The following is a 15532-nucleotide window of genomic DNA, read 5'->3' as shown; positions in this document are numbered from 1 at the left end:
ACATCCCCTCTAAACCTCCTGCCCTTACCTTAAATCTCTGCCCCCTGGTCATTGACCCCCTCCTCCAAGGGGAAATGTTTTTCCCTGCCTACTCTATCTATGCCCCTCATAATTTTACACCTCAATCCTGTCCCCCCTCAGTCTCCTCTGCTCTAAGGAAAACAATCCCAGTCTATCCAATCTCTCTCCATAACTAACACTCTCCAGCCCAGGCAACATCCTGGTAAATCTCCTCTGCACCCTTTCCAGTGCTATCACATCCCGACTATAATGTGGATTCCAGAACTGCCCCCAATACTCTATCTGTGGCCTAACCAACGTTTATACAGTTCCAGCATAACCTCCCTGCTCTTAAACTATGTTCCTTGGCTAATAATGCCTTCTTAACCACTGTGTCCACCTGCTCTGCTACCTTAAGGGACGGCTTTGCGCAAGTGAAGGAGACACAGCTGGAGTGAGGCACATCCAGAGTGGGAATTTGGAACTTGGTAATTTGGTGCAGTGAGGTAATTCGGTGCAGAGTGGGAGAAGGTGCTTTTTCCCCCAACTGTTTTGTTCTCTCTCTTTCTTCTGGCCTGCAACTTTTAATCTGCAGGGAGAGAACCAGAGAGCATCTGAGACCCTGGGAAGGTAAGTGATTTTTATTCATTTTTATTTTTATTACCTTTTCAAATTGTGTGTGAGGAGGGGTGGACTGAAGTGACATCACAGTAAAGCTGTGACCTGATTGGCTGGTTGGGAATCTACACTAAATTTAAAAATTAAGCATTGTTAAATTAATTAAACATAATTACTTCATTATAATCAGAGGGGTATCTAAGCCAGGGATCGGAGAGTACTGTATTCAGCTTTCACATTTATAGTAGAAATCTAGTTCTAGAAAACATATAGTTAACAGTAACTTTAAAAAAAAAAGATTTCAAATTTAATTTACTAATTAATTGATGCAATGTCAATTAGAGGGGTGCAGAGCTCTGACTGTGAGATGTGGCAGGTCCAGGAGGCTTCCAGTGTCCCGATGGCTTCATCTGCAGCAAGTGTAACCAATGGCAGCTCCTCACAGACCGCATGGTTCAGTTGGAGCAGCAGTTGGATGCTCAGGAGCATCGCAGGTGGCAGAAAGCGTCATAGATAGCAGTTATATAAATGTGGTCACACCCAAGGTGCAGGCAGAGAGATGGGTGACCACCAGAAGGGGCAAGGCAGTCAGTGCAGGAATCCCCTGTGGTTGTCCCCCTCTCGAACAGGTTTACCCCTTAGGATACTGTCGGGGGGGATAGCCTATCAGGGGAAACAGCAGCAGCCAGAGCAGTGGCACCACGGCTGGCTCTGATGGTCAGCAGGGAGGGTCAAAGCGCAGAAGAGCAATAATCATTGGGGACTCTATAGTCCGGGGCACAGATAGGCGCTTCTGTGAATGTGAAAGAGACTCCAGGACGGTATGTTGCCTCCCTGGTGCCAGGGTCCAGGATGTCTCTGAACGGGTAGTGGGCATCCTGAAGCGGGAGGTCAAACAGGCAGAGGTTGGTGTACATATTGGTACTAACAACATAGGCAGGGAGGGGCACGAGGTCCTGCAGCAGGAGTTCAGGGAGCTAGGCAGAAAGTTAAAAGACAGGACCTTAAGGTTGTAATCTCGGGATTACTCCCTGTGCCACTTGCCAGTGAGGCTAGAAATAGGAAGATAGAGCAGCTAAACACTTGGCTAAACAGCTGGTGTAGGAGGGAGGGTTTCCGTTATCTGGACCACTGGGAGCTCTTCCGGGGCAGGTGTGACCTGTATAAGAAGGGCGGGTTGCATCTAAACTGGAGAGGCAGAAATAGCCTGGCCGCGTGGTTTGCTGGTGTCACACGGGAGGGTTTGAACTAGTATGGCAGGGGGGTGGGTACCGGAGCAATAGGTCAGAAGGTGAAGGAATTGAGGGAGAACTAGGGAATAGGGCCAGTATGGCTCTGAGGAAGAGCAGACAGGGAGATGTTGCTGAAAACAGCGGGTCTGGTGGCCTGAAGTGCATATGTTTTAATGCAAGAAGTATAACGGGTAAGACAGATGAACATAGAGCTTGGATTAGTACTTGGAACTATGATGTTGTTGCCATTACAGAGACCTGGCTGAGGGAAGGACAGGATTGGCAGCTAAACGTTCCAGGATTTAGATGTTTCAGGCGGGATAGAGGGGGATGTAAAAGGGGTGGAGGAGTTGCGCTACTGGTTGGGGAGAATATCACAGCTGTACTGCGAGAGGACACCTCAGAGGGCAGCGAGGCTATATGGGTAGAGATAAGGAATAAGAAGGGTGCAGTCACAATGTTGGGGGTTTACTACAGGCCTCCCAACAGCCAGCGGGAGATAGAGCAGCAGATAGGTAGACAGATTTTTGAAAGGAGTAAAACCAACAGGGTTGTTGTGATGGGAGACTTCAACTTCCCCAATATTGACTGGGACTCACTTAGTGCCAGGGGCCTGGACGGGGCAGAGTTTGTAAGGAGCATCCAGGAGGGCTTCTTAAAACAATATGTAGATAGTCCAACTAGGGAAGGGGCTGTACTGGACCTGGTATTGGGGAATGAGCCCGGCCAGGTGGTAGAAGTTTCAGTAGGGGAGCATTTCGGGAACAGTGACTACAATTCAGTAAGTTTTAAAGTGCTGGTGGACAGGATAAGAGTGGTCCTAGGGTGAATGTGCTAAATTGGGGGAAGGCTAATTATAACAATATTAGGCAGGAACTGAAGAACCTAGATTGGGGGCAGATGTTTGAGGATAAATCAACATCTGACATGGCTTTCAAATGTCAGTTGAAAGGAATTCAGGACCGGCATGTTCCTGTGCGGAAGAAGGATAAATACGGCAAATTTCAGGAACCTTGGATAACGAGAGATATTGTAGGCCTCGTCAAAAAGAAAAAGGAGGCATTTGTCAGGGCTAGAAGGCTGGGAATAGACGAAGCCTGTGTAGAATATAAGGAAAGTAGGAAGGAACTTAAGCAAAGAGTCAGGAGGGCTAAAAGGCGTCAAGAAAAGTCATTGGCAAATAGGGTTAAGGAAAATCCCACGGCTTTTTACCCATACATAAAAAGCAAGAGGGTAGCCAGGGAAAGGGTTGGCCCACTGAAGGACAGGGGGGGGGGAATCTATGTGTGGAGCCAGAGGAAATGGGCGAGGTACTAAATGAATACTTTGTATCAGTATTCACCAAAGAGAAGGAATTGGTGGATGTTGAGCCTGGAGAAGGGTGTGTAGATAGCCTGGGTCACATTGAGATCCAAAAGGACGAGGTGTTGGGTGTCTTGACAAATATTACGGTGGATAAGTCCCCAGGGCCTGATGGGATCTACCCCAGAATACTGAAGGAGGCAAGAGAGAAAATTGCTGAGGCCTTGACAGAAATCTTTGGATCCTCACTGTCTTCAGGTGATGTCCCAGAGGACTGGAGAATAGCCAATGTTGTTCCTTTGTTTAAGAAGGGTAGCAAGGATAATCCAGGGAACTACAGGCCAGTGAGCCTTACGTCAGTGGTAGGGAAATTATTGGAGAGAATTCTTCGAGACAGGATGGACTCCCATTTGGAAGCAAATGGACATATTAGTGAGAGGCAGCATGGTTTTGTGAAGGGGAGGTCGTGTCTCACTAACTTGATAGAGTTTTTCGAAGAGGTCACAAAGATGATTGATGCAGGTAGGGCAGTGGATGTTGTCTATATGGACTTCAGTAAGGCCTTTGACAAGGTCCCTCATGGCACACTGGTACAAAAGGTAAAGTCACACGGGATCAGGGGTGAGCTGGCAAGGTGGATACAGAACTGGCTAGGTCATAGAAGGCAGAGTAGCAGCAATGGAAGGGTGCTTTTCTAATTAGAGGGCTATCACTCGAGGTGTTCCGCAGGGATCAGTGCTGGGACCTTTGCTGTTCGTAGTATATATAAATGATTTGGAGGAAAATGTAACTGGTCTGATTAGTAAGTTTGCAGACGACACAAAGGTTGGTGGAATTGCGGATAGTGATGAGGACTGTCAGAGGATACAGCAGGATTTAGATCGTTTGGAGACTTAGGCGGAGAGATGGCAGATGGAGTTTAATCCGGACAAATGTGAGGTAATGCATTTTGAAGATCTGATACAGCTAGGGAATATACAGTAAATGGTAGAACCCTCAAGAGTATTGACAGTCAGAGAGATCTAGGTGTACAGGTCTACAGATCACTGAAAAGGGCAACACAGGTGGAGAAGGTAGTCAAGAAGGCATACGGCATGCTTGCCTTCATTGGCCGGGGCATTGAGTATAAGAATTGACAAGTCATGTTGCAGCTGTATGGAACCTTAGTTAGGCCACACTTGGAGTATAGTGTTCAATTCTGGTCGCCACATTACCAGAAGGATGTGGAGGCTTTAGAGAGGGTGCAGAAGAGATTTACCAGGATGTTGCCTGGTATGGAGGGCATTAGCTATGAGGAACGGTTGAATAAACTCGGTTTGTTCTCACTGGAACGACGGAGGTTGAGGGGCGACCTGATAGAGGTCTACAAAATTATGAGGGGCATAGACAGAGTGGATAGTCAGAGGCTTTTTCCCAGAGTTGAGGGGTCAATTACTAGGGGGCATAGGTTTAAGGTGCGAGGGGCAAGGTTTAGAGGAGATGTACGAGGCAATTTTTTTTACACAGAGGGTAGTGGGTGCCTGGAACTCGCTGCCGGAGGAGGTGGTGGAAGCAGGGACGATAGTGACATTTAAGGGGCATCTTGACAAATACATGAATAGGATGGGAATAGAGGGATACGGACCCCGGAAGTGTAGAAGTTTTTAGTTTAGACGGGCAGCATGGTCGGCACAGGCTTGGAGGGCCGAAGGGCCTGTTCCTGTGCTGTACTTTTCTTTGTTCTTTGCTCTTTGGGTGTCCATTCACACCAAGATCCCTCTGATCCTCGGTGCTTCCCAGGGTCCTGCCGTTTATCCTGTATTCCCTGCCTTGTTTGTCCTGTCCAAGTCCATCACCTCACACTTATCCGGATTGAATCCATTTGCCACTGATCGGCCCGTCTATATCCTCCTGGAATTGAAGGTTGGGGCTGAGGTATTTAAAGTAACTTAAGGGTAACAAGCAAATCCTGGGGTTATTTGGATTTGAACTGAGGAAGGTTTGAGTTTGGGCAGAAATGTGCTTCTGATAAGTTGTGGTGATTTTGTGTATTAATTTGGAAACTGAGTTTAAATGGTGAAGGGATTTAAATTGGACGGATCAATTGAGTGTCTCACTGTCATTTACACTCGTTGAGAGCTTTTTGTATTAGAACATTTGGAGGTTTTTAATAAACAGGAAGTTTGTGGTTGAAAGAAACTCCGTGTCTGGATCACTTTGAAGTCTGCAGTCAAGAAGCACCTACAAGGGGAAACAGGAGGGTGAACCCCTTTGCAGGGAGGCCTTGGTCAGGCAGGGTATGTTCTCAAGCATGGCTTCCTTTACTCAGTGACAGTTCTGGCGCTGTATTACCAGAAGGATGTGGTCAGACGAGCGAGAGGGCGCAGAGAAGATTAATGAAGATGCTGCCAGGAATGGAGAATTTTAACCAGTATTGGATTGGCTGCGATTGTTTTCCCAGGAACAGGGGAGACTAAGAGGAGATTTTAATTGAGGTGTATAAAATAATGAGGGACTTCGATGCAGCATTTAAATATGGAAAGATCCATAAATGAGAAGGACATTGATGTAGAAACTAAATAACAGGTTCAAAAAAGCTGTCTGTGGGATTAATCAGAGACGGAACTATAACCAACTAAGCCGTAACTATCACCAAACCAAGCCGTAACTATCACCAAACCAAGCCGTAACTATCACCAAACCAAGCCGTAACTATCACGAAACCAAGCCGTAACTATTACCAAGCCGTAACTATCACCAAACCAAGCCGTAACTATCACCAAACCAAGCCGTAACTATCACCAAACCAAGCCGTAACTATTACCAAACCAAGCCGTAACTATCACCAAACCAACCCGTAACTATCGCCAAACCAAGCCGTAACTATCACGAAACCAAGCCGTAACTATTACCAAGCCGTAACTATCACCAAACCAAGCCGTAACTATCACCAAACCAAGCCGTAACTATCACCAAACCAAGCCGTAACTATCACCAAACCAAGCCGTAACTATCACCAAACCAAGCCGTAACTATTACCAAACCGTAACTATTACCAAACCAAGCCGTAACTATCACCAAACCAAGCCGTAACTATCACCAAACCAAGCCGTAACTATTACCAAACCAAGCCGTAACTATCACCAAACCAAGCCGTAACTATCACCAAACCAAGCCGTAACTATTACCAAACCAAGCCGTAACAATCACCAAACCAAGCTGTAACTATCACCAAACCAAGCCGTAACTATCACCAAACCAAGCCGTAACTATTACCAAACCAAGCCGTAACTATCACCAAAGCACTGCGAAGTTCAAGAGACTGGGCCTTACTTCCAGAATGTTCATTGGGCCCTCCTTAAGCTCAGTAACTCTGGCCCATGATACAGTTAGAAACTTACTGTACAAAGGGTCGAACATGTCCCTCGATATCAGCCTCCAGGTCGATGATGGGTGTCCTGAGAGATGCCGGATAGCCAGTGTCCACACTGCTCTCCCTGCACTGCTCTGGCCGGTACACAGGCAACTGCCTCTCTGAATTCTGAAAACAATCAACAAAGCAATTGTTCAAAATGGGGAAAACATTTGCATTTGAATAGCGCTTTTCTCATCCCAGAAAGGCCCAAAGTGCTTTGCAGCCAATGAAGTATTTTGAAGTGAAGTGACAGTGGCTGTTCAGATGTGACGAAAGACATGGTTGCGAGCCCTGTCAACCACAATGGGTGGTGAATCAGCCAGTTTGTGCACAGCAAGCTCCCATGAACAGCAATGTGGGAGTTAGCAAATAATAGGGGCTGGTTCAGCACAGTGGGCTAAATGGCTGGCTCGAAAAACAGAACAATGCCAGCAGGGCGGGTTCAATTCCCGTACCAGCCTCCCCAAACAGGCGCGGAATGTGGCGACTAGGGGCTTTTCACAGGACCTTCATTACAGTGTTAATGTAAGCCTACTTGTGACAATAAAGATTATTATAGAAGGGCGGCATGGTAGCACAGTGGCGAGCACAATTGCTTCAAATCGCCAGTGTCCCGGGTTCAATTCCCGCTTGGGACGGACATGCGAAGGTGGCAACGACAGGAAGGTCTGGGTCCTACATGTGGACCGACTGGAGGTGTTGTGCAAAGCGGTCACCCAGGCTGTGTTTAGTCTCTCCTATGTGGAGTAGACCACACTGGGAACAACAAATGCAATAATCCAGATTGAAGGATGTGCACGTGAAACGCTGCCTCACTTGGAAAGAGTGTTTAGACCCTGGGATGGTTAGCAGCAAGGGGGTAAAGGGGCAGGTGTTACACCATCTGCGATTGCATGGGATGGTGCCGTGAGAAGAGGGCGAGGTGTTGGGGGTGATGGAGGAGCAGACCAGGATATCCCATAGGGAACGGTCCCTGTGTAACGCTGATAGGGGGAGTGAGGGGAAGATGTGTTTGATGGTGGAATCATGCTGGAGTTGGAGGAACTGACGGAGGATGATTCTGTGAATGCAGAGGCTGGTGGGTTGAAAAAAATGAGGATAAGGGGGAACCTATCCCGGTTCTGGGAAGGAGGTGAGCAAGAGGGGGGGCAGAGGTACAGGAGATGGGTCGGACATGGTTGAGAGTCCTGTTGGTGGTTAATCAGGATTAAGGAAGAACAAAGACATGTCGACATCAGCGTTTTGGAAAGTGGCATCATCAGAACAGCTATGATGGAGGCGAAGGAACTGGGAGAATGGGATGGAGTCCTCATAGGATGTGCAGTGTGAAGAGCTGTAGTGGAGGCAACTGTGGGAGTCGGTGGGTTTGTCATGGATATTAGTCTATCCCCAGAAATTAAAATAGAAAGATCGATGAAGGAAAGTGTGGGAGACGGACCATGTGAAGGTGATAGGGGGAGGAAATTGGGAGCAAAATGCATCAGTTTTTCCAGGTCCTTCGGCAACCTGAAGCGACACCAAAACAGTCGTCGGTGTGATAATAAAAGAGTTGTGGGATGGGGCTGGAGTAGGACTGGAACATGGAAAGAGACAGAAAACGGGGCCCATGCCGGTACCCATAGCAACACGTCTGGTTTGGAGGAAGTGAGACACCTTAAAGGAGAAATTGTTGAGTGAGACAACAGGTTCAGCGAGACGGGGGTGAGTGGAGGAGGGTGGGGATTGTTCAGGCCTTGGTTTGAGGAAGAAACGGAGAGCCCTCAAACCATCCTGGTGGGGAATGGAGGGAGAGCCCTCAAACCATCCTGGTGGGGATTGGAGGTACAGAGGGATTGGACACCCTGGTGGGGAATGGAGGTACAGAGGGATTGGACACCCTGGTGGGGAATGGAGGTACAGAAGGTTTGGACATCCTGGTGGGGAATGGAGGTATAGAGGGATTGGACATCCTGGTGGGGAATGGAGGTATAGAGGGATTGGACACCCTGGTGGGGAATGGAGGTATAGAGGGATTGGAAACCCTGGTGGGGAATGGGGGGGGAGAGGGATTGGACATCCTGGTGGGGAATGGAGGTATAGAGGGATTGGACATCCTGGTGGGGAATGGAGGTACAGAGGGATTGGACACCCTGGTGGGGAATGGAGGGAGAGGGATTGGACATCCTGGTGGGGAATGGAGGGAGAGAGGGATTGGACATCCTGGTGGGGAATGGAGTGAGAGGGATTGGACATCCTGGTGGGGAATGGAGGGAAAGGGATTGGACATCCTGGTGGGGAATGGAGGTATAGAGGGATTGGACATCCTGGTGGGGAATGGAGGTATAGAGGGATTGGACACCCTGGTGGGGAATGGAGGTATAGAGGGATTGGACATCCTGGTGGGGAATGGAGGTACAGAGGGATTGGACATCCTGGTGGGGAATGGAGGTATAGAGGGATTGGACATCCTGGTGGGGAATGGGGGTACAGAGGGATTGGACATCCTGGTGGGGAATGGAGGTATAGAGGGATTGGACATCCTGGTGGGGAATGGAGGTATAGAGGGATTGGACATCCTGGTGGGGAATGGAGGAACAGAGGGATTGGACACCCTGGTGGGGAATGGAGGTATAGAGGGATTGGACATCCTGGTGGGGAATGGAGGTACAGAGGGATTGGACATCCTGGTGGGGAATGGGGGTATAGAGGGATTGGACATCCTGGTGGGGAATGGAGGTATAGAGGGATTGGACATCCTGGTGGGGAATGGAGGTATAGAGGGATTGGACATCCTGGTGGGGAATGGAGGTATAGAGGGATTGGACATCATGGTGGGGAATGGAGGTATAGAGGGATTGGACATCCTGGTGGGGAATGGAGGTATAGAGGGATTGGACACCCTGGTGGGGAATGGAGGGAGAGAGGGATTGGACATCCTGGTGGGGAATGGAGGTACAGAGGGATTGGACATGCTGGTGGGGAATGGAGGGAGAGCCCTCAAACCATCCTGGTGGGGAATGGAGGTACAGAGGGATTGGACACCCTGGTGGGGAATGGAGGTACAGAGGGATTGGACACCCTGGTGGGGAATGGAGGAATAGAGAGATTGGACATCCTGGTGGGGAATGGAGGTATAGAGGGATTGGACATCCTGGTGAGGAATGGGGGTATAGAGGGATTGGACATCCTGGTGGGGAATGGAGGAATAGAGAGATTGGACATCCTGGTGGGGAATGGAGGGAGAGAGGGATTGGACACCCTGGTGGTGAATGGAGGTATAGAGGGGTTGGACATCCTGGTGGGGAATGGAGGTATAGAGGAATTGGACATCCTGGTGGTAAATGTAGGGAGAGGGATTGGACACCCTGGTGGGGAATGGAGGTATAGAGGGATTGGACATCCTGGTGGGGAATGGAGGTATAGAGGGATTGGACATCCTGGTGGGGAATGGAGGTATAGAGGGATTGGACATCCTGGTGGGGAATGGAGGGAGAGGGATTGGACACCCTGGTGGGGAATGGAGGTATAGAGGGATTGGACATCCTGGTGGGGAATGGAGGGAGAGGGATTGGACATCCTGGTGGGGAATGGAGGTATAGAGGGATTGGACACCCTGGTGGGGAACGGAGGTATAGAGGGATTGGACATTCTGGTGGGGAAATGGAGGTACAGAGAAATTGGACATCCTGGTGGGGAATGGGGGTATAGAGGGATTGGACATCCTGGTGGGGAATAGAGGTATAGAGGAATTGGACATCCTGGTGGGGAATGGAGGTATAGAGGGATTGGACATCCTTGTGGGGAATGGAGGGATAGAGGGATTGGACATCCTGGTGGGGAATGGAGGTATAGAGGGATTGGACATCCTGGTGGGGAATGGAGGTATAGAGGGATTGGACATCCTTGTGGGGAAATGGGGGTATAGAGGGATTGGACACCCTGGTGGGGAATGGAGGTACAGAGGAATTGGACATCCTGGTGGGGAATGGAGGTATAGAGGGATTGGACATCCTTGTGGGGAATGGAGGGATAGAGGGATTGGACATCCTGGTGGGGAATGGGGATATAGAGGGATTGGACATCCTGGTGGGGAATGGAGGTATAGAGGGATTGGACTTCCTGGTGGGAAAATGGAGGGAGAGGGATTGGACATCCTGGTGGGGAATGGAGGTATAGAGGGATTGGACATCCTGGTGGGGAATGGAGGTATAGAGGGATTGGACATCCTGGTGGGGAATGGAGGTATAGAGGGATTGGACATCCTGGTGGGGAATGGAGGTATAGAGGGATTGGACATCCTGGTGGGGAATGGAGGTAGAGAGGGATTGGACATCCTGGTGGGGAATGGAGGGAGAGGGATTGGACATCCTGGTGGGGAATGGGGGTATAGAGGGATTGGACATCCTGGTGGGGAATGGAGGTAGAGAGGGATTGGACATCCTGGTGGGGAATGGAGGGAGAGGGATTGGACATCCTGGTGGGGAATGGAGGTATAGAGGGATTGGACGTCCTGGTGGGGAATGGAGGTATAGAGGGATTAGACATCCTGGTGGGGAATGGAGGTACAGAGGGATTGGACATCCTGGTGGGGAATGGAGGGAGAGGGATTGGACATCCTGGTGGGGAATGGAGGTATAGAGGGATTGGACATGCTGGTGGGGAATGGAGGTATAGAGGGATTGGACAGCCTGGTGGGGAAATGGAGGGAGAGGGATTGGACATCCTGTTGGGGAAATGGAGGGAGAGGGATTGGACATCCTGGTGGGGAGTGGAGGGAGAGGGATTGGACACCCTGGTGGGGAATGGAGGTATAGAGGGATTGGGCATCCTGGTGGGGAATGGAGGTATAGCGGGATTGGACATCCTGGTGGGGAATGGAGGTATAGAGGGATTGGACATCCTGATGGGGAATGGAGGTATAGAGGGATTGGACATCCCGGTGGGGAATGGAGGTATAGCGGGATTGGACATCCTGGTGGGGAATGGAGGTATAGAGGGATTGGACATCCCGGTGGGGAATGGAGGTATAGCGGGATTGGACATCCTGGTGGGGAATGGAGGTATAGAGAGATTGGACACCCTGGTGGGGAAATGGAGGTAGAGGGATTGGACACCCTGGTGGGGAATGGAGGTACAGAGGGATTGGACATCCTGGTGGGGAATGGGGATATAGAGGGATTGGACATCCTGGTGGGGAATGGAGGTATACAGGGATTGGACTTCCTGGTGGGAAAATGGAGGGAGAGGGATTGGACATCCTGGTGGGGAATGGAGGTATAGAGGGATTGGACATCCTGGTGGGGAATGGAGGTATAGAGGGATTGGACATCCTGGTGGGGAATGGAGGTATAGAGGGATTGGACATCCTGGTGGGGAATGGAGGTAGAGAGGGATTGGACATACTGGTGGGGAATGGAGGTAGAGAGGGATTGGACATCCTGGTGGGGAATGGAGGGAGAGGGATTGGACATCCTGGTGGGGAATGGAGGTATAGAGGGATTGGACGTCCTGGTGGGGAATGGAGGTATAGAGGGATTGGACATCCTGGTGGGGAATGGAGGTACAGAGGGATTGGACATCCTTGTGGTAAATGGAGGGAGAGGGATTGGACATCCTGGTGGGGAATGGAGGGAGAGGGATTGAACATCCTGGTGGGGAATGGAGGTATAGAGGGATTAGACATCCTGGTGGGGAATGGAGATACAGAGGGATTGGACATCCTGGTGGGGAATGGAGGGAGAGGGATTGGACATCCTGGTGGGGAATGGAGGTATAGAGGGATTAGACATCCTGGTGGGGAATGGAGGTACAGAGGGATTGGACATCCTGGTGGGGAATGGAGGGAGAGGGATTGGACATCCTGGTGGGGAATGGAGGTATAGAGGGATTGGACATGCTGGTGGGGAATGGAGGTATAGAGGGATTGGACAGCCTGGTGGGGAAATGGAGGGAGAGGGATTGGACATCCTGTTGGGGAAATGGAGGGAGAGGGATTGGACATCCTGGTGGGGAATGGAGGTATAGAGGGATTGGACATCCTGATGGGGAATGGAGGTATAGAGGGATTGGACATCCTGGTGGGGAATGGAGGTATAGCGGGATTGGACATCCTGGTGGGGAATGGAGGTATAGAGGGATTGGACACCCTGGTGGGGAATGGAGGTATAGAGAGATTGGACACCCTGGTGGGGAAATGGAGGTAGAGGGATTGGACACCCTGGTGGGGAATGGAGGTATAGAGGGATTGGACATCCTGGTGGGGAATGGAGGTACAGAGGGATTGGACATCCTGGTGGGGAATGGGGGTGGGAGAGGGATTGGACATCCTGGTGGGGAATGGAGGTAGAGAGGGATTGGATATCCTGGTGGGGAATGGAGGGAGAGGGATTGGACATCCTGGTGGGGAATGGAGGGAGAGGGGTTGGACATCCTGGTGGGGAATGGAGGTATAGAGGGATTGGACACCCTGGTGGGGAATGGAGGTATAGAGGGATTGGACGTCCTGGTGGGGAATGGAGGGAGAGGGATTGGACATCCTGGTGGGGAATGGGGATATAGAGGGATTGGACATCCTGGTGGGTAAACGGAGGGAGAGGGATTGGACATCCTGGTGGGGAATGGAGGTATAGAGGGATTGGACACCCTGGTGGGGAATGGAGGTATAGAGAGATTGGACACCCTGGTGGGGAAATGGAGGTAGAGGGATTGGACACCCTGGTGGGGAATGGAGGTATAGAGGGATTGGACACCCTGGTGGGGAATGGAGGTAGAGAGGGATTGGATATCCTGGTGGGGAATGGAGGGAGAGGGATTGGACATCCTGGTGGGGAATGGAGGTATAGAGGGATTGGACACCCTGGTGGGGAATGGAGGTATAGAGGGATTGGACATCCTGGTGGGGAATGGAGGTATAGAGGGATTGGCATCCTGGTGGGGAATGGAGGTATAGAGGGATTGGACACCCTGGTGGGGAATGGAGGTATAGAGGGATTGGACAGCCTGGTGGGGAATGGAGGGAGAGGGATTGGATATCCTGGTGGGGAATGGAGGTATAGAGGGATTGGACAGCCTGGTGGGGAATGGAGGTATAGAGGGATTGGGCATCCTGGTGGGGAATGGAGGTATAGAGGGATTGGGCATCCTGGTGGGGAAATGGAGGTAGAGGGATTGGACATCCTGGTGGGGAATGGAGGTATAGAGGGATTGGACACCCTGGTGGGGAATGGAGGTATAGAGGGATTGGACATCCTGGTGGGGAATGGAGGCATAGAGGGATTGGACATCCTGGTGGGGAATGGAGGTATAGAGGGATTGGACACCCTGGTGGGGAATGGAGGTATAGAGGGATTGGACATCCTGGTGGGGAATGGAGGTATAGAGGGATTGGACATCCTGGTGGGGAATGGAGGGAGAGGGATTGGACATCCTGGTGGGGAATGGAGGGAGAGGGATTGGACATCCTGGTGGGGAATGGAGGTATAGAGGGATTGGACATCCTGGTGGGGAATGGAGGTATAGAGGGATTGGACACCCTGGTGGTGAATGGAGGTATAGAGGGGTTGGACATCCTGGTGGGGAATGGAGGTACAGAGGGATTGGACACCCTGGTGAGGAATGGAGGTATAGAGGGATTGGACACCCTGGTGGGGAATGGAGGGAGAGGGATTGGACACCCTGGTTGGGAATGGAGGTATAGAGGGATTGGGCATCCTGGTGGGGAATGGAGGTACAGAGGGATTGGACATCCTGGTGGGGAATGGAGGTATAGAGGGATTGGGCATCCTGGTGGGGAATGGAGGTATAGAGGGATTGGACATCCTGGTGGGGAATGGAGGGATAGAGGGATTGGCCATCCTGGTGGGGAATGGGGATATAGAGGGATTGGACATCCTGGTGGGGAATGGAGGTAGAGAGGGATTGGACATACTGGTGGGGAATGGAGGCACAGAGGGATTGGACATCCTGGTGGGGAATGGAGGTATAGAGGGATTGGACATCCTGGTGGGGAATGCAGATATAGAGGGATTGGACATCCTGGTGGGGAATGGAGGTATAGAGGGATTGGAGACCCTGGTGGGGAATGGAGGTATATAGGGATTGGATACCCTGGTGGGGAATGGGGGGAGAGGGATTGGACATCCTGGTGGGGAATGGAGGTATAGAGGGATTGGACATCCTGGTGGGGAATGGAGGTATAGAGGGATTGGACACCCTGGTGGGGAATGGAGGTATAGAGGGATTGGACATCCTGGTGGTGAATGGAGGGAGAGAGGGATTGGACACCCTGGTGGTGAATGGAGGTATAGAGGGATTGGGCATCCTGGTGGGGAATGGAGGTACAGAGGGATTGGACATCCTGGTGGGGAATGGAGGTATAGAGGGATTGTGCATCCTGGTGGGGAAATGGAGGTACAGAGGGATTGGACATCCTGGTGGGGAATGGAGGTACAGAGGGATTGGACATCCTGGTGGGGAATGGAGGTATAGAGGGATTGTGCATCCTGGTGGGGAATGGAGGGAGAGGGATTGGACATCCTGGTGGTGAATGGAGGAATAGAGAGATTGGACATCCTGGTGGGGAATGGACATCCTGGTGGGGAATGGAGGGAGAGAGGGATTGGACATCCTGGTGGTGAATGGAGGTATAGAGGGATTGGACATCCTGGTGGAAGCGGACTGTCCGGGATTGGGAGATTGAGGTTGGACACTGTGGAGGGAAGATCTCCGGAGGGGATCAGGTCAGTGACAGTCCTGGAAACAGTGGCCTGATGCTGGATGGTGGGGTCATGGTCCAGGGGGAGGTCAGAGTTGCCGTTCTGCAAGGTAGAGATCAGGGAGCCAAACAACAACAACCCCACCCTGTCACCGGGTTTGGTGACAAGTGTTGGACCTGAGAGAGCGGAGAGCAGCCAGTTCCCATGGTGACAGGTTAGAGTGGGGCAGGAGCCCCCCCCCCTGGTTAGAGTGGGGCAGGAGCCCCTCCCCCCCCCGGTTAGAGTGGGGCAGG

General features: G+C 51.1%; 1 protein-coding gene across 1 annotated transcript in view; it reads right to left on the bottom strand.

Annotated features, from left to right (window-relative positions):
* The window catches only part of cplane1 (ciliogenesis and planar polarity effector 1), a 288296-nt gene that overhangs the window by 130478 nt on the left and 142286 nt on the right, over window positions 1-15532 (bottom strand). The window contains exon 26 of the mRNA XM_038803925.1: window positions 6533-6672. Coding sequence (XP_038659853.1) covers window positions 6533-6672 — 140 coding nt within the window. The remainder of the gene's footprint in view (window positions 1-6532; window positions 6673-15532) is intronic.

This window comes from Scyliorhinus canicula, chromosome 8 (genome assembly GCF_902713615.1).
Source record: "Scyliorhinus canicula chromosome 8, sScyCan1.1, whole genome shotgun sequence".
In the NCBI taxonomy this organism is placed as follows: domain Eukaryota; kingdom Metazoa; phylum Chordata; class Chondrichthyes; order Carcharhiniformes; family Scyliorhinidae; genus Scyliorhinus; species Scyliorhinus canicula.
This window is presented reverse-complemented; position numbering and strand designations above follow the sequence as displayed.